This window comes from Lactuca saligna, chromosome 3, assembly GCF_052625555.1.
Source record: "Lactuca saligna cultivar CGN05327 chromosome 3, ASM5262555v1, whole genome shotgun sequence".
Lineage (NCBI taxonomy): Eukaryota > Viridiplantae > Streptophyta > Magnoliopsida > Asterales > Asteraceae > Lactuca > Lactuca saligna.
In genome coordinates this window covers 129795394-129814427 of record NC_136419.1, presented here as the reverse complement: position 1 = coordinate 129814427, position 19034 = coordinate 129795394, and the positions used below count along the sequence as shown (strand labels likewise).

General features: G+C 34.1%; 1 protein-coding gene across 3 annotated transcripts; it reads right to left on the bottom strand.

The window, feature by feature from the left end:
• Positions 1 to 5087: 5087 nt before the first annotated feature.
• Positions 5088 to 16442, bottom strand: LOC145037240 (serine/threonine-protein kinase BLUS1-like). Of its 3 annotated transcripts, none has more exons than XM_078985859.1 (21): positions 16221 to 16441; positions 15046 to 15551; positions 14187 to 14441; positions 13970 to 14094; positions 13863 to 13907; positions 13398 to 13479; positions 12810 to 12878; positions 12565 to 12735; positions 12437 to 12502; positions 11930 to 11998; positions 11700 to 11843; positions 11174 to 11247; positions 10465 to 10659; positions 9622 to 9719; positions 9460 to 9533; positions 7141 to 7257; positions 6993 to 7035; positions 6851 to 6897; positions 6065 to 6129; positions 5884 to 5935; positions 5088 to 5304 (listed from the first exon to the last, which is right to left on the bottom strand). In XM_078985859.1, exons 2-21 carry the CDS (start codon positions 15208 to 15210, stop codon positions 5254 to 5256), a joined length of 2007 nt encoding a protein of 668 aa, XP_078841985.1. In that variant the 5' UTR covers positions 15211 to 15551; positions 16221 to 16441; the 3' UTR covers positions 5088 to 5253. The 3 variants fall into 3 exon arrangements, with proteins under 3 accessions (XP_078841985.1, XP_078841986.1, XP_078841987.1); XM_078985860.1 differs by having other exon boundaries at positions 6065 to 6126; positions 16221 to 16440; XM_078985861.1 differs by lacking the exons at positions 6851 to 6897; positions 6993 to 7035; positions 7141 to 7257 and having other exon boundaries at positions 6065 to 6126; positions 16221 to 16442.
• Positions 16443 to 19034: the final 2592 nt, after the last annotated feature.

The following is a 19034-nucleotide window of genomic DNA, read 5'->3' as shown; positions in this document are numbered from 1 at the left end:
GAATAATGAGGAGACTCACCTCGAATGTTGAAGCTCACTGCATGGCACCCTAGTTGTTGACCTGATGACTTCCCAAACTAGCAATACCCAAACAACATCCAATTCACAACTAAAATCCAAACCATGATGCATAATCCAAACTTCGGGTATAATGACCATTTTACCCCTAGCCCATCAGGACTTACAACCAAGGCCCAAGCCCAAAACCAATAAGGCCTAAAACTATAAGATCCACAAAAGCCCACTAATGGCCCAATTTTCCAAATTAGGCCCAATCCCATATGGGTCTTATCCTAAGCCCATACTTTCCTCGAATACAATTCAAGTTACCTCAAACACACCTTGGGACAAGCTTGGACAAAAGCATAAGTCAAAAGTCAAAGTCAACGCCAAAGTCAACGGTTCAGGTGACCCAACTCGCCGAGTTGGTCCTTCAACTCACCAAATTCTCATCAAATTGCAGAATCGCGAAGGATCGATCCAACTCGCCGAGTTCTCATATGAACTCGTCGAGTTCTTCAGTCAGCAAACCCACTTAATCTATTAAGCCACTAAATCATCAAGATAACGCTCCAAATTGTAGATCTGGTCCCTTAAGGTTGTATTGATGAGTAAAGTCTCCAACTTTACTCTTTTGCAAGGCTAGAAGAAGCTTGAAAGCTCAAAATAAGCTAGAAGAAAGGCATAATGGATGCATGGAGCCCTTAAGACCATAAAGTTGGCACCTTATGCCAAAAGAGCTCCCTAGGACCCTAGATCTAAAAGGGTTTGTCCAAATGGGACATCCAACTCCCAACAACCATTCCACTTGGACCAAAACATGCAAAAGAACCCTAAGAATTCACAAAGCAAGGTTGAGATTTTTTACCAGAAAAGTGACGAAAATGAAGCAAGGGTTCGAGATCTAGCAACTCCTTCTTGTATCACCAACTCTCACCAAGCTTCCCTTCCTTTCAATGGTTTCAAACACACCACGAAAGCACTCAAAATGGCTCACAACACTCAAGAATGCCCTAGGGTTTTGAGGTTAAGGTTTAGGACAATGGTGGCTAGAAATGAGGCCAACATATGGGGTTTAAGCTGTTTAAATAGGATGTATAACCCTAAAATTAGGGTTTCCCAAACCACGTCCAACTCGTCGAGTTGGTCTTTAAAAACACGCACGACCAACACTTCCAACATGTCGAGTTTCTTCCCCCAAACTCGACATGTTAGCCTTTATAAATGAGGTTTTATTTCGATAATTGACCTTCTAGATTCCGGATGCTACAACTCTCTCCAACTTAAATTAGATTTCATCCTCGAAATCGCTCCTTATTAACACCCATATTAAAACAATCAACCTGATGTTCATGATCGAAAATTATGCGCATAAAAAAATAACCTTCCCAAGGCAACCAAAACCCAAACCGAAACTTCTATCTCAAAAATAACATTCAAACCTTCTGAGACCTGAAATCTACATCCTTAGTGGTCTGACTCCCTATCAGACCTCTCACACCAAACCGCCACCAAACCAACCCCATAGAGTTTTGAACCAAAGAAATGCTTCAAATGGGAAACAAAATCACTGACCATATACAGTATAACACTTATACTCAATAAGGCTCATATAAACATTCGAGTAGAAGATTCATCCATGCAATGGTTAGACTCAAATGAGAGTTGCACAACAGGGTCAAATCAATTCTCTAAGATTATTTAATCCTGTTGTGAGTGACTTAGCATTACCCAAACACCCAAATACTACTCATACACCCGAAAACCCAAATCGCTAATATTGTCTGAAACATAGAAACCGCCCAAAACACTACAACTGCCCGGAATACTGAAACTGCCCGAAACAGCAGGCTGCCTTCTGTCTGTTTTCCACAATCCACCGAGACCTCCCCAATCCTAATTCGTCAGCTAGTCATCTGAAATATCAGGTTCCAGCCCGATTGTTGAGCCAAAAGACTCCCATACAGTCGCCCCCCTGCGACTTCCGACAGGAAGCCTTATAGGCGATAACTACTTAAACCATCTCGACACTAATCCAATGCTAAGTTGAATGCTACTTGACCAACTGTAGTCTTCCTCATACCCAGTCTGCCACGGCCTACCATATCCTGATTCCAAACATGTTGTGGCCCTCCCTCAACTTGGCGAACTGACCCATCCTGGCCTACACCATTCGAAGAAAATCGCAAGCAAATCAAAGTTTGCCACTCCCTCACCGTTGTACAGGGGCCCGTGAATGCTACATACCACCTTGTAGTATTTCAACACTTCTCATGCTAACTGACCGCTAATGAATGCTACGGGCCACCCCGCAGTCATACAACATGCCTACACTATTTGCAAACTAGTAAATGCTAAGGGCCATCCCGCAGTCTTACAACACTCCCACTAACCATAACCACAACCCAAAGCCTTACCGCTAATCTAACAATCCGAACGTCACCCAGATTCAAACACACACCTAACCAAACTCCCAAACCGAACTCAAATCATGATTGGAACCCCACCCTGGGTTCCCTCTCCCGAAGCCTGCTAGCTGACACCAAGAAAATGCGAACCCAATGTTGGAAAGTTTCTCGAACTTCCAACTCACGCAATCCTCAATCCGGACAACCACTTGGCCTCCCTCCTCCCCGGAGGATGCGAAACTCACCCTAGTTCCACGCCTGCTTCTGATCTTGAATACCTGGGCGATTCTCCCCCACTTAGATTCAAGTAAGTCTTCACAATACATGAGAATTGAAGGATTCCCAATCCTTTTAACCCTCTAATAACCAAATTGCTGAAAACTTGCGCTTACCCGTGCTAGGGTTCCATTACTAGAAAATCCCCAAAGGACCACACAACTTCTAAAGACCAGATGAATACTTCCTGAATCCTAGTGAAACTGATAACCCCAGACACCTTGAAATGATACCACACTCAAATCTTGAATTCCAAATAGCCGACACTCAGTAATAGTCCACTTCTCTCGACGCTTCCAAAATCCAATCCAAGTACAAAGGTTAAACCCACCGAACCATGACGTGTTGGATAACCACCCCGCTGAACCCTGACCGTAGACCTTCAACATAATACCCCTTAACTAATCCTCTACCAAAACCTAATATAACACTAAACACTCCAAATCCGCAAAAAAAGAAAACCACCTTTCACTAACCACTAATAATTCACGGCATGCAAATGGCACATGACATTACTTGAAAATAGAACCTAAACATAATCAAAGAAATAAACAAGAGATACACTTCCCCAAACTGATACAAGATAACAACAATCACAAATACTTATATAAATAACCCGGAAGAAAGCAAAAGATACATAACTGCAATATTGCCTACTGGAGTACTGATCCCCTCTTGTCTGAAACTCCAAAGCTCAACTCCTCACTGTTGGGACTCCTGCCCTACCTTCTCATCTATCGGTGATCCTCAAGGTAGCCGGAGCAGGTGCGCTCACTGCTCTTCCCCTCAACATCGGACAGTCGGCCTTCTTGTGGCCCACCTGATCGAAGTGAAAACATAATGGGCTTGCCCCTGAGGATAATCTCTGCTAATGTGATCAACCCTACCACACTTGTAACAACCCAAATCCCTGGAGCGACAAACTCCATCGTGCAGTTTCCCGCACGTACTGCCCTGACTTCGGCCCTACTGGCCTTTCAAACGTTGGTCAGAAGTCTTGGGTCTCTTCCCGAGACCCTCCAACGTCTGCACCTGATCCAACCCCTTCTTCCCAATGTGCTCCAAATCAATCTCCCTCTCTCGGGCCCTAGTGATCATATCATTCAGGGTCTTGCATCCTGAAATACTCACAAACTCCCTAATATCATCCCGCATGATACCATGATACCTCACTTTCTTCATCTCCTCATCTGTTGCATACTGCGGTACCAACAAAGTCGTCTCCCAGAACTTGGCAATGATCTCAGCCACAATCTCAGTGGTGTTTTCAATCAAAAGCATGATGTGTCTGCGACTAATAATAGGAAACTTATTTTTTTTGATAAAACTATATTGGAAAAAACCTAGTGTTGGAATCAAAAGAAAATATACTTAGTGTGAATTTCATCTTGCAAATGGAGCATTTTATTAGTTTTTTGTATTGTATAGATATTTTTTCTATTGTAACTTTAAAAACCAATATAACAATTCAATCATTGAAAAACAAACCATTTTTATTGATAAAATGATTTATATAATTTACATATATAGTTCCTCTTTTAATATCTTAATTATCATAGATGGTATGAAACAATTTTTCACAAAAATTTAGATAAAAATTTACAATTAATGTAAAATTTTCACAGCAATTAAAATGTTGCATTCATATTTAAAAATTAAATATACAATATATAAACGTTTTAATTAATTATTTGTTATAAGTTTAATATACATTTATATATTATTATTTATGAAATAACTCATTCCGTATCACATTTTTAATAAACTATTTTAATAAATTTTTATAAATCTTTGATTTTTCAATTTTAATCATCAATATTCATTTTCTTTTTTACTCTCCACTTGTAACCTAGTATTATACTATATCTTAATACAATTACAAAAAATTTCAATATTAACATATTTAGTCCCTATAATTTTATAATTTATTAAAAAGGTTCCTATTTGGTTTTTTTTACAAAACAGTCCTTATGTTTAACATTTGGGTATGTTCGCAAATTTTACCCTATGTAAAAAATAAATTACGAAAATTATCCTGTAATCTACAAAAAAACTATTTTTTTGCAGAAATAATCAATGCGTTAAAAAAATAAAAAATAAATAAATAAAAGTCCGTATTCGTCCCCATTTTTTTTGTTTTCACACTTTGGCCACATGAATGTTGTATGTGTGTAGCTTTACTCCCTACACACAGGGTTAATTTCTAGTTTTTAGTAAATTGATTTTTGCCCCTTAAAGGTATATCAACTTTATCATCTCACTTTACTTAAAAGTGTGAAGCAGTAATAAACTCATTTATCTCATTGGTAAACAAATCATCTTGATAAGATTCATATATCAAATTTAAAATGTATACTTCGAATAAGATTAAAAATGATACGGGTAGTCTTATAACACCAAAACTAAACGAATTTCAATATTTAAAGTAACATGATTACAACAATAGGAAAGGTTATATTCACAAATATTTTACACTTTTACAAGATAAAATTACCACTCGGCATGTGTCAAAAAAGTTTGACACATGAATGCATCAAAACATGTAAATCATCGTTATTGTCATCATGAATCATTCTTGGATGTTTTCTTTCTTCATTAAATCACTTAGTTTCATTTCCAACTACGAAAATAAAAAAACATGATATTACAATTACTAATATAGGCAACATGCTTTATTTTTTACCTATGATAATAATGTAACTACATTTTTACAGTTGTACCACTGATAGTAACTAGTGGAGACGCCCTGGATTACAGGGACTAAAATTGTAACTAATGAAAATTATAAACTATAGGGACTGAAATTGCTATTATTCAAACTAAAAACTAAATCTATAAGATCAAAACTACAGTGACTAAAACTATAACTATCTTAGATTAACAAACTACAAGGACCAAAACTGTAATTAGTGCAAATTATAAACTACAGGGTGCAAAATGTAATTATTGAAATGGAAAACTACATGGGCTAAATCTTTTTTTATTGAAATTTGAAATTACAGGGACCAAAAGTGTAATTATAATCTAGGGGACAATTGTTAGTATATAGTAATAACAGCATACCTACAATTTTTTTATTGATAATAGCAATATGTAATAATATTAATACTATTATGGGTATAAATAATATAAGTGTGTTGCTATTATGAGTAAAAAAAATAAAATACATTGCTATTATTGGTAAAAAAAATGGAGATACCTGCGCATTTTTCATCTTTTGTCTTTGCAATTGCTCAGCCAGAATCCCGTTTCTGAAATTTAAAGTAATTTTCAGATTATTTTATATATATATATATATATATATATATATATATATATATATATATATATATATAAAATAAAAAAATGCAACTTGAGTAAAGTAAATCGGTTTTTCATACCTTTGTTGTAATTGGATCACTTGAGACTGTAATTCTTTCTCCCTTGGAGAAGCAAGAGGGGTCTGCTAATAGATATTCAAAATCAAACATGTAGTCAATATTCAACAAAACATTTTTTTTTAAATTCATTGTTTTGCTTAAATTACAATTTAAGCTTTAAAGATAACTAATATATATATATATATATATATATATATATATATATATATATATATATATATATATATATATAGGTAAAGGTGCAAATGAGAACCAAAAAAAGTTAAGAACCGTAAGACCTCTAATTTTAGATGTTTATAAAGGGTTTAGGGTTTCCGGTTTAGGGTGTTTATAAAGGGTTTAGGGTTTAGAGTGTTTATAAAGGGTTTAGGGTTTAGGGTTTAAGGTTCAGGGTTTAGGGTGTTTATAAAGGGTTTAGGGTTTAGGGTGTTTATAAAGGGTTTAGGGTGTTTATAAAGGGTTTATAAAGGGTTTAGGGTGTTTATAAAGGGTTTAGGGTTTAGGTTACCCTAAACCCTTTATAAACATCTAAAGTTAGAGGTTCTTACGGTTCCTATTGTAACTTATTTCAGTTTTAATGTGTTTGTTATGTTAATTTTTTTCGGTTTTAATGTGTTTGTTACGTTTATTTTTAATTTAAGCTTTAAGGTATTCATTGGATTGACATATAAAATAAAAACATCTTATGAAAAATCATTTTATTACATTAGGGTTTCCATTCCGTTCTCTTTTCATTCCATTATATATATCCACCCAAAAAGACCCTAAAGACAAGTGGCCTATTACCTGTGATGATTCATTGGGTCCCACCTCCACATACTCCATGGAATTGCCTTAATACCAAAAAAAAAAAAAAAAAAAAAAAAAAGGTTCAAATATCAGAAGCCCAAAAATAGCATATAATTTTATATTGGGAAACCAACAATACCAGAAACTTGCTCCACGAACTTGATTAATTTATATAATTCTTCCTGAATAACCAAAAGCAGTTTATTTTTTAAGTAAAAAAAAAAAAAAAGGAAATTGGAAAAAGTTATTAGATGGAATTTAAGATGAAGAGATGCATACATACATACCCTTTGCAATGCGTTATGTTGCAAAATGCTTTGTAAAGATGGAAGAAGTGAAGTAGACATATTTGATGCTGGTGGACTAGTGATAATTCCACTTAAATTTGAATTATTAACAGGAGCCTCAAGTACAAAACAAAGGCAATTATTACACAATAACAATAAGGGTAAATTACACCAATCGTCCCTCGTGCATATGTCAGAAAGCGTGTTTAGTCCCTATTTTCAAAAATTAACTCGGACCGTCCCTCGTTTGGTTTCAACTTGCACGCTTCATCCCTCAAAAGTGATTTTATTGCGAACTTAGTCCGTTCCAGAATTGAAATGACGATAATACCCTTATGTTTTTATTTTATAATTAATTTATTTTTACCCTTATTATTATTAGATTTAAAAAAAAAAAAGCCCCTTCACTTTCCCCACACTTTTAATCAGAAATAAACACACATATACGATGAGAAGGAAAGTGCAGACACAAATCGTCGGCCACCACCATCGTCTCCACCTCCGGTGAACCTTTCTCTCCATTTATCACCATCTCCAGCCAATTTCGTCAGCCCCATAAACGAGGATATCAATTTCATATCGATAACTCTTCTCGGATTCTAATCTTCGATCTGCTTCTTTAACGGAAGAAGGTTAGGGGTTTTTGATTTTGTTGTAATTGTTGCTTGTTCGATGTCTTGTTTAGATGAAATAGACTCATCATAATGACTCTGGTGATCTCCTCTCCGTATGGACCAAGACTCTCGACGGTCCCCTCTTTGTTTCCGACGGGTTCTACATAGAGATGGAGACGTTGCTGCCGCCTAGGTTTTTGATCCGCCACCTAGGGTTTCTGATCGAGCTCCACCTCCTATTTGGGGATCAGTAACATAAGAAATAAAGTGTGCGTGATGATGGGGTGGTTGTCGGAGGTCCGATTCTTCACGTTTTTTGGTGGTTAGCATCATCGATCTGAGGTTCTTCGATAGCAACGAGGTTTGGGGTGACCGCCGATGCGTTTGATTTTGAATCCTCTTTCTTATACTACAACTCGTGAGTTTCTATTTACAGGTTTATAGTTTGATCTTCAGGTTTAGGGTTTAGTTAGCTTTGATTTCATGTTCTTGTTATTAAATTTAGGGGGTGATCGGACATAAGACACATCTTCCAAAATAGGTGGTGGGAGAGAAATAGGAGTCAAAAGTGGTGGTTTCTGGTGGTGATAAGTTGTGGTTGACGGTGGTCATAGGTGATGATAAGTGGTGGTAGCTGAAGTTGAGAAAGAACCAGGAAGAATTTTGTCATTTAATCAATAATGGAGATGATGTTTATATTTAATTAAATATTTTTTAATAGATTAATAATTTATAATTAATAAACATATAAAAAATAAATAAATAAGGGCAAAATGGTCTTTTTATGTCCAGAGGGACGAAGCATGCAAGTTTTAAGCAAACGAGGGACAGTCCGAGTTAATTTTTGAAAATAGGGACTGAACACGCTTTCTGACATATGCACGAGGGATGATTGGTGTAATTTACCCTAACAATAACTATCTAAGCAATGGTAGAAAAATGTCAAATTTGTTTGGTAAAATTTGAAATTATAAAAGGGAAATATTACATAAAAACCATTTTTTTTTTCAGTTTAACCACTAAAAGTTTGTAGGTTTTTTTTTTGGCAAGAGTCAATAAAAAGCATGAAGTTTGGATTTTTTTTGGTTCAACCACTAAAAGAATTCTTTTTTTAGTTTAACCACTAAGAGTTTGTATTTCTTTTTTCCAAAAAAAACCACTCTAGGTTTCTTCCATTAGTGAGTTGCAAATAACAAACGGAAGAATATTTTTTGGGTGAAAAATGTTTTTTTTTTTAATTCAAACTTTCGTGGTTAAATCGAAAAAAAAAAATTTCTTCAAGTGATTTAACCAAACAATTTTCAAACTCTCATGGTTTTTATAGAATTCAAAGTTTTGTTTAGTGGTTATTTTTTTTTAAAATAAAAGCAATCTCTCAATGGTTAAAATAGAAAAAATTATTTCGGTAGTTAACCCAAAAAAAAAAAATACAGTGGTTTTTATGGAATTTTCCCTTTTTTATAAAAAAAAAAAAAAACACTACATAAAACTTTATAGTCTATAAAAAACACTAGAGTTTGGAATTCGTTCGGTTTAACCACTCAAATGAAAAAAATATTCTAATTTAACCATTAAAACTTTGAATCATTTTATAAAAAATAATCTTCTGATTGTTCTTTAAAAACTCAGTGGTAAAACCAGAAAAAAAAATGTGGTTTTTTTTTATAAAATTTGGTCTTATAAAAATAAATTAGTAATTGCATACCTTGAGACTGAGATCTGCTGATGTGACTTTAAAACGTCCCTTTCGCTGCACCACAGCTTCCTCTGATGCATCCTCTATATTATTAAAAAACGGAAATTTGAAAATTAGAAAATAAAAAATTAACTAATTAACAAGATTTAAAAATAGATTTTTTTTTTGTACCTTTGGTAATAAAAGAGTTAGCTGTGTTATTCTTTTGACGACTTTGTAATGGACCACTATAACTGCGCTCAACTCGAAATCCCGGTTGTGTAGATTCTCTTCATATTATTCAAGAAATATATTACTATCCAAAAATTTATTTAAATAAAAGTTACAAATAAGGGTTAATCTCAAAATAATAATAATAATAATAATAATAACTAAAAAAAATAAAAAAAATAATAAAAAAACCCTTATATTTTGTGTTTTTTCTGGATTAAACCTCAAATTTATTTTTTACTTGAAAAAGACCTTGTATTTTTTTGATTTTTTGCGATCTGACACTATTAGTCATTTTTTTCCAAATGTAAAATGTGAGGGTTTTTTCGAGATAAACTAAAAAAGTTGAGGGTTTATTTGGAAGCATTTAGAAGGTTGAGGGGTTTTTCGCGAAAAAAAATGAAAAAAATACAAGGTCTTTTTCAGGCAAAAAATAAATTTGATGTTTAATCAGGAAAAAACACAAAATATAAGGTCTTTTTTAAGATTAACCCTACAAATAAAGCAACACAAAATACAAATCTTTTCACCATGAATATAATAATACTGATATTAGAAATGTCTCTGGTGGGTTTGATTGACTTATTTCTTTTTAATTGTAAATCATTTAAAAAAAATAAGAAGGGTAAGTTGGTCATTTTACAAGCAACTAACCCTTATTTTATAACCGTGTTAACCATAAGAACTCTAGTGCAAGATTTCAAAACCTCATGTTAAAAAAAAATTATAAGGACTTGTAGTGGTGTTTTTTGCCAACCACAGGGACCATTTATGTAAATTTGTCTATATATTAATTATTTTTACCTCTCAAAGTCGCCAACTAACTTCTTAGAAGAGAGGACATTATCAGGTAGAAGTGAACCACTTGAATGTTTTTTTGGACCACTAATAATTTGTTGTTGTAACGATTTTTTCAAATCTTGATTCTCAACACCATTTTCTTCAGTATCTAATAAATTTTCATCTATTGCACTATCTTCATCAATATCAAAACATCCCCTGCATACAAATATTATAAATTATAAGAAACAAAACAATATTTTATGCCTAATAATTACTAGTTTATTTTTTATTATAGCAATGTATTTTTCAAGGCTAGCTGTTAGATGAAAAGCTATCTGCTAGGTGACAAAAAATGATGTTTGGTAAAACTAGTTGATAAGGTATGTAAAATGACATAAAGGGCATGTAGAAGATTGAGTTTTTTCGTAACTGATAAAGGGTATATTTGGGAGAATGTTATAAAAACCCAATAAGTCTGAGTAGCTTTTTAAAAAGCTTAGCTTATAAGCTAGTTGTGGCATCCCAAATTTTTTTCTTATGAGAACATTGTAATTTGAAAAGTCTAAGCCATTAGATGAATGAAAATTGTTTTATATTTGGATATGACAATATGAGATTTGTATAATTCGATTTTCAAAGTATAATATGATAAAAAATAGATATGAAAGTAAAATGTTATAATAAACAAATTAATGAAACTGAAATTTAGATATGCTAAATATGATGTTACTTGAGTGCTTGAAGAGGTTTCATAGGAAATGATGCGAATGAATCCTCCAAATTAGGAACTTCATCAATTTCATCCTGCAGTTAAAAAAGGAGTAAATCACACGAATGGTCCCTATGGTTTAGGGTAAGTTGCATGTTTGGTCCCTAACTTATTTTTTTAACTCGAAAGGTCCCTAGTGTCTGTTTTTGTTACGCGTTTGGTCTTTGTCTTACCTAAAAAAGACTATTTTGCCATTGATTTTTTTAATTTATTTAAATAAACACACCCCCAACCCCACCCCCCTCACCTTACCTTACATACCCCACCATTTTTCCCTATTTAAATAATAGTTTTTTTAGGTAAGACAGGGACCAAACACGTAACAAAAACAAATAGGACCTTCCGAGTTAAAAAAAATAAGTTAGGGACCAAGCTTGCAAATTACCCCAAAGCATAGGGACCATTTGTGTAATTTAATCATTTAGTTTGATTTCAAATATCTCAAAATAAATTCAATTTTGTTGAGATTAGTATTATCTCATGATACCTCAACATCATCTGAATGATTAGGTATTATTATCTTAGGGGATAATGGCTTTTCTAATGGTGATCCAACATCATTCAATCCATTTTCTTGCTTTGAACTTGAATTCAGATCATTTGCATTTGAATTTTCATCATAGTCCTGAATCTGTCCTCAAAAAAAGCAAAATTTACAAGAAACACTAAGCATATTATTTAAAAAAAATGATAAATTATTATTTGAGTATTGTGTACAAGTGCAGCTTGATTCTTCAAGTCCTCCAAATTAAAATTCCAAGCACTTATTCCCCGAATATACTCTTGCTGCATGTTACCAAATAGACTATGTTTAGTGGTCACAAATAAAAAAATTAAAAATAAAAAATTAAAAAATTAAAAAAAATTAAAAAAAAAAAACGTTCATACTTTTTTTTTTCTCCATAATAGAGACCAACATTGGCATATTTTCATGTACAATCCAAAAATTCGTAATTTTGTATTTCTTTTAGTTTGTTTTCATGTTTAAAAAAGAATACCTCAATTTGTTTTGTAATGAAATAATACTTTGTATACATTCTTTAATTATCTTACATAGAATAAAAACTAACTAATGATAATAATTTTTCAATACAAGTTTGTGCTGGATTGGGTTGCTAATAATAATAATAATAAAAGAAAAAAAAAAAAGGATTAGGATGAGTGAGAAAATAGTTATTTTAATAAAAAGTGAAGTCATAATCTTATATGAAAACGCCATGTCACCTGTGATAAATGATCTTTATTTCCATTTAATTCACTATTCTGTAGAAGAAGATCAGCTTCTTTTGCCTGAAAACAACAAACATGTCAAAAAAAATAATAATAACAAAAAATTTGAAAATAAAAAACACCTTTAGCATCCTAAAACGATCTCCTAGAGGAGGAAGACCATCAAGTATACTACGTTGAAGGTAATCAGGTGTTCTTGCTTGTTTAAAGAAAGGATGCTTTAAAAGCTTTTCTGATGAAGGACGTTTTTTTGGATCTTTCACTAAGCATGCAGCAACCATTTCTTTAAAAGACTGCAATTTTTTATAAAAATTAGCATAATAATATTTTATATATTTGGATATCGGATGTTGGAAGTTAAACAAACCTTTGAAAACTTTTTGTCCCTTTCATAATCCAGACCTGGTGGAGCATTTTGTAGAGTCATAAGCAAAACCTAACGAAATTACACAATTTTGGAAGCATTATTTCATAAAAATAAACTTGTAATTCAAAAAAAAAGTTTGTGTCATCAAAATTTACATCAATAAAAGTGGGTTGTATTTGTATTTTGTAATATAGTTTTTTTCATAGGAAATCCCTGATGAAGTCCCAATATTTTTGGTCGGTTTATGGTTTAATCCCAATATTTATTTGAACAAAAAAGTCAAATTTAGGATTGTTTCGTTAATTTGGACGAAATATAAAATACTCAGGACTTTTCTGTTCAAAAAATAAAAGTTGGGATTAAACCGTAAATTTGCCTAAAATATTAGGACTTTATCGGAGATTTCCCTTTTTCATTCCTGTCTAAGGATGAAAATTAATTAACAAAATTGAAGGAATCACATTCCTTCGGGAATGGATTGTTTCATTCCGATGGAAATAGCCATTCCATTCCTTCTCTGATTCCATCATAACAAACACTACCTAATTTTATAACTGAAAAAGTAAAAAAGAGATGTGAATTAATTACTTTCATTGGAGGATACTTTGAAAATGGTGCATGGCCATGAGCAAGTTCAAGTGCTGTTATTCCAAATGACCAAATGTCTGCTCTGTTTATACACAATGTGATTATTTGGAGTTTAGTTTATAAATAAGGGGAAAAAAATATACAAAAAAACACAATCATTTATCTACCAGCATTCAAAAAAACTCTTACATCTTGTTTATATACATAACAACCCTTAAATTTTCAGTTAACCTTTCACATTAACCCCAATGTCCGTTTTCTTTTAAAAAACGGATATTAGGGTAAATTTGAAAATGTAAGGGTTTTTCTGTATATAAACAAAATATAAGGGTTTTTCTGAATGCTGGTAGATAAATAGTTGTGTTTTTCTGCATTTTGCCCTACAAATAAATAGGTCTAAAAAGCTAAATGATCTGCCAAAAGAAATATAGTAGAATAGTAAATTATATATGAATCACCACTTACTTAAAGTCATACCCATGTAGTTGTTGCATTACCTCCGGTGCCATCCTACACAAGAAATGACAAATATAAAAAAAGTGAAAAGTTGAAGGGGCAAAAGTGAAACATACCAACAAGGAGTTCCCACAAAGGTGTTTCTAACACGTTGCCTATCCCCAGTGTCAAACATGCATGCAGATACTCCAAAGTCAGCTAACTTTATGGAGCCATTAAAATCAACTAATATATTCCCTGCCTGAAGAAATAAAAGTAATCAAATGCATATGACTAATGACTATGAGACTATCATCGAACTTTATAAATTGTTTTAGAATCAAGTGACAATACCTTCACATCTCTATGAATGTGTCCATGTGCATGAAGATAGACTAATGCTTTAAGGACTTCTCGAAGCAATGTAGCAATGACAGGCTCTTCAAAACCTTCTGGAAAAGAAGTTTTCATTATGTGAAGACATGACCCGCCAGCCATATACGGCATAACAACCCAAAGGTTGTGGCCGGTTGTGAAAGAACAATATGCCCGTAATAAATTTGGATGATTGATCAGGCTCATGGTTTGTACCTCACGGCGTATGCCATCCTGTTTTAATTGAATAGATAAATATGTGTTAAAAGATCATCACTAGCCCAACAGAGTCTAGTCCAACAATTGTAAAATCCCAACTATAAAGAAGTTTAAGTAACCCGCTTTTAGTAGAAGCTCGTCTAGAAGCTTCCTAATAAAATGTAGAAGTGTTTGGGAAATCTAGAAATGTGTAATAATATCTAGTCATGTTAGAAGAGCCTAACGGAGGATAAACGTGTTATCAACATTTTCTAGCGGCCTCTATTATAAATACCCTCCACCCTCACCAATGTTTTTGTATCCAAGAAAGCAAAGTGTAGTAGTCTCTAAAAGGGTGTCCTCAAAAAAGTTTTAAAATAGTCTTATAGTGTAAGTCCCTAACCTCTTGGTTTTATAATTTTTTCTTGGGTGGTCTTAATAAAAAGTATTGGTGTTTCCCATAAAAAAGTTGTGTTCAACAATATATACCCATAACTATGGCACCTTTACAATGTTGATGTGGCAAAGGCAATTACAATGGTGCCATTGATGGTAGTTGTATCATTTCACTATTTCAATAACCTTGTATACAACACTCATTAAAAAAATTTACTTGGGTAGGACAAAAAAGACAACGTACCAGGTCATTATTACACTTCTCCAAATCAAGAACCTTGATTGCAACTATCTTGTTCAAAGGAACACAGAGTGCCCTGTACACAGAGGCACTCACTCCTTCACCAACTTCTTCATATACCTTGTAATCCTCAGCATTCACAGGAAACCTCTCCTTTGGTACTTCCATGTTTTTCTCCAAATCATAAACATAAAACTGTTGTTATCATAAGATACCCTAAACACATTTAGGTGCTAGGTCAACTTGATGGTCAACTCATTCCAACATGGTAACATTTTTGTTCCTTTTGGACATACGCTATAACTCCAACTACAAAGCTACTTCAGCATATGCAAATTCAATGTCTTCTACACAAGTCCTTCAAAGCTATTATCAAACAATGATCTAAATAGACTTAACAATCTATGAACTGATAATTGCTTGAATGGGTAAATTGTTGGGATGAGAAATTGTCTAGTGTATAATATGTAGCAATGTAGTGTTCTAAGAAAAACTTGATGAACCCAATCCTGTAATATTAGAAAGAGAAACACCATCAAGATTCAATAAAATAATTAAAAGTTATTTCGGCTACATTATCAAAGAAAAAACTTGTTTCAAAGCAACATTATCATCCTATCACTATCTCAATTCTCAAACATAATCAAAAATCCCAATTTCTCACAATGTACAAATCATTATAAGTGCCAATTTCTTACAAATCCATGACCAAAGAAGTATAATTCATCTATTAAAAACTTATGTAGAACAATCTGCTAATGTGAAATTGTGAACTTCAAAATATTAAAACTCCATATGATAAATCTACAATGTCGAACGGATCAAGTTCCTGAGCACAATTCAAGCTGCATTTCTTTTGTGCATTGTGTGATCATTGACTAATGTCAACATGAGTCAACTAAGACGACGCGATTTCCCAAATTATCGACAAGAACATCAAAATCACTTCGAAAAACATGATCTTTATAGTTCCAGTTTCACAAACGGATTCTGATTACGACTAATTAACTCAAAATACATGAACATTAGTACAACGCACAAACCAAAAGAACGCAGTCTCTCACATAATTCAGTCGTTCAGAGATCAAATTTTGAAAATCAATAAAAAAGAATTTGAATTAAGTAAGCAATCAAAACATAGAACAAGAAGACGTGGGGAATTGATAAGAAGTACGGACCTAGGGTTTTGTAGAAAAAAGAAAAGCTCGAAAATTGGTCGAGGGAGAACTAATTGAAGAAGACGGAAGGAAAATGTAAAAGAAATTTGGAAAGGGAAACGGCGTCGTAAGAGGAACAGATAAGCCTTCGGCTAATCCGCCATAGCTTGCCGATGTGTACAAACTAAATGGAGAATCGTACAGAACAGCTGTCGTATGCGACTTGTTTCGGATCGAAACTTCACCGTCAAAACAAAACAAATAATAGTAGTTGATAGATCATTTTAATTTTTTTTAATATGATGAAATGAAAAAACATGCCACGAAAGAATGGAGTATAGTATTTTTCATGGAATAGGATTCTTTTATGGGGATGATTTTTATTTCATCAAGAAGATGTGTTTTTTTCATTTATTCGAAAATAAGATGATATATATACTATAATTTGTTGGTGATTTTAATGTTATAACATTTTTGTATATAATGTAGTTATTATTAATTTTGAGATATGTTGAGTTTTATTTATCCATCGAGACAAAAAGTGTGGGGTGCATACTCGGAATGATAAATGTGAACTTGAGAATATGAGGATTCGGAGGCAGCGCTCATGGGTACCAAGTTCCAAGGGACAGCGTTTTTGTCGGGGTCTAAGTGCAGAGCGCCTAGCGGTGGTTCCAGTGACCGGTTAGCAGACAGGATTAAGGGGTAGCACCCTGAAACCTAAACGGATTTCTATTACAAAAAAGAGTATAGACATGCGTTTCCCGCCAAAAACAGGTTCTACCATCATTATGATGTAAGAATCAGTTATATCTTAGAACCACCCTTTTAACCATTTGTTTTTGCACCAATTTGTATGTAACAAACTTTTAACCGGCATCTTCCTTGTATAAAGGAAGATGAATGTTCCAGGAAATGGTGAATACTTTTGATACCTGAAATTGATCATATGCTCTCATCTATCTCACCATAAACACAAAACAGCAAGGTAATTTTTTGTGTTCCAGATTTGGAAGTTAGTTGACTTCTAAATTATCATAAGAGTATAGTACCTGAGATACGAATGTTACAACTCTCCCCCATTTGAATAAGATTTCTTCCTCAAAATCTGTTGCCACAAACAACTTGAGGTAATGCTCGCTCATCTCCTCCTCGGGTTCCTAAGTCCATTCGGAACCCTTTTGGCATTTCCATTGTACCTTAACCAAACCTACCACCTTGTTGCACAAGGCCTTCATCTTTCTATCAAGAATGGCAATCGGTCGCTCTATATAATTCAGGAACTCATCGACTTAAATGTCATCCAAGGATACCAATGCGAAATTATCAACTAAGCACTTCAGCAATTGGGAAACATGAAAGGTGTTGTGGATCTCACTAAGCTCCACATAAAGATCCAGCCGATAAGCGACATTGCCCACCCGGGAAATAACCTTGAAAGGATTGATGTATCTGGGGCCCAACTTGCACCGCTTTTGGAACCGGATGACACCCTTCCATGGTGACACCTTTAGAAGTATGAAATCCTCGGCCTGAAATTTGAGATAAAAATGACGTTGGCCAGCATAACTCTTTTGCTACTTTGTGCGGTCTGCAATCTACCACGCACCTGCTGCAACAACTCCGTAGTCTCGAGCACCACCTTAGTGCTCCCCACACTTGCTGAGCAACCTCACCCCATCAAATCAGGGTCTGGTGTTTCCTCCCATAGAGAAACTCAAAGGGAGGCATGCTAATACTGGTTTGATAGTTGTTGTGGTAGGAGAACTCAACTAAAAGAATGTAGGTATCCTAGCTTCCACTAAAATTCAAAACACATGCCATAAGCATATCCTCGAGAGTCTAAATGGTTTGCTCGCTCTGACCATCAGTTTGTCGGTGGTAAGCAGTACTGAAAAGAAATCAAGTACCCAACTCCTTGTGGAACCTCCTCCAGAACGTGGAAGTAAAACAGACATCACGGTCGAAAACAGCATAAACTAGTACCACATAGCACACAAATACCTCCTTAATATAGATCTCGGCTAACTTCTCAGCTGATGAACTTTTCATGAATCGGGATAAAGTGGCCGTTGTTGGTCAATCTTTCAACAATAACCTAGATCGAATCAACTCCATGTGTCGTCCTTGGTAATTTTATGATGAAATCCATAGTTGTATACTCCCATTTCTACATGGGAATGTCCAATGGCTACATCTTGTCGTGGTGTAACACCGTAAATTTCAAGACAAATTTTTCATTTAAAATAATCATTTTACTCTTAGAAACACTTGTTTAAAATCTTATTCATAGTCGATTTACAAAACATAACTCCATTTTCACTTGCATAGAAAACCAAGATCCTCCAAAATATGACTCTTTCTCTGGTGTGTACAATCAAGCCGGTGCCGTCCCGTGATACTGAAAGAAACCTGTAAAACATCAAACAAAACACTGTAAGCACGAAGCTTAGTGAGTTCCCCAAAATACCATATACAACACATATTAGCCACTCTAGGCTATAACTATGTGGGTCCGTGCACCCAAACTCTGTGAACCCTCAGGTTCTAGCTCTGATAGACATGCACCACATAAATCACATAGAAATAATGCAGTACAACACATAATTACATAGCATACAAATACTCTATCACATAACTCTGGTTACCTACTCAAGGTAAAGTATAGTGAGAAGACTCACCTGGCAAGCAGAAAGCAGATATCCCCACACTTGAATCTCGAACTCGCCACCGCCTAACACGTAAGGCAAATACTCTCATGAATATAACTCTCGAGGCTAGAATAAATCCTCTCATAACACCCTCTTACGGGTAAAAGACTATTTTACCTCTCTC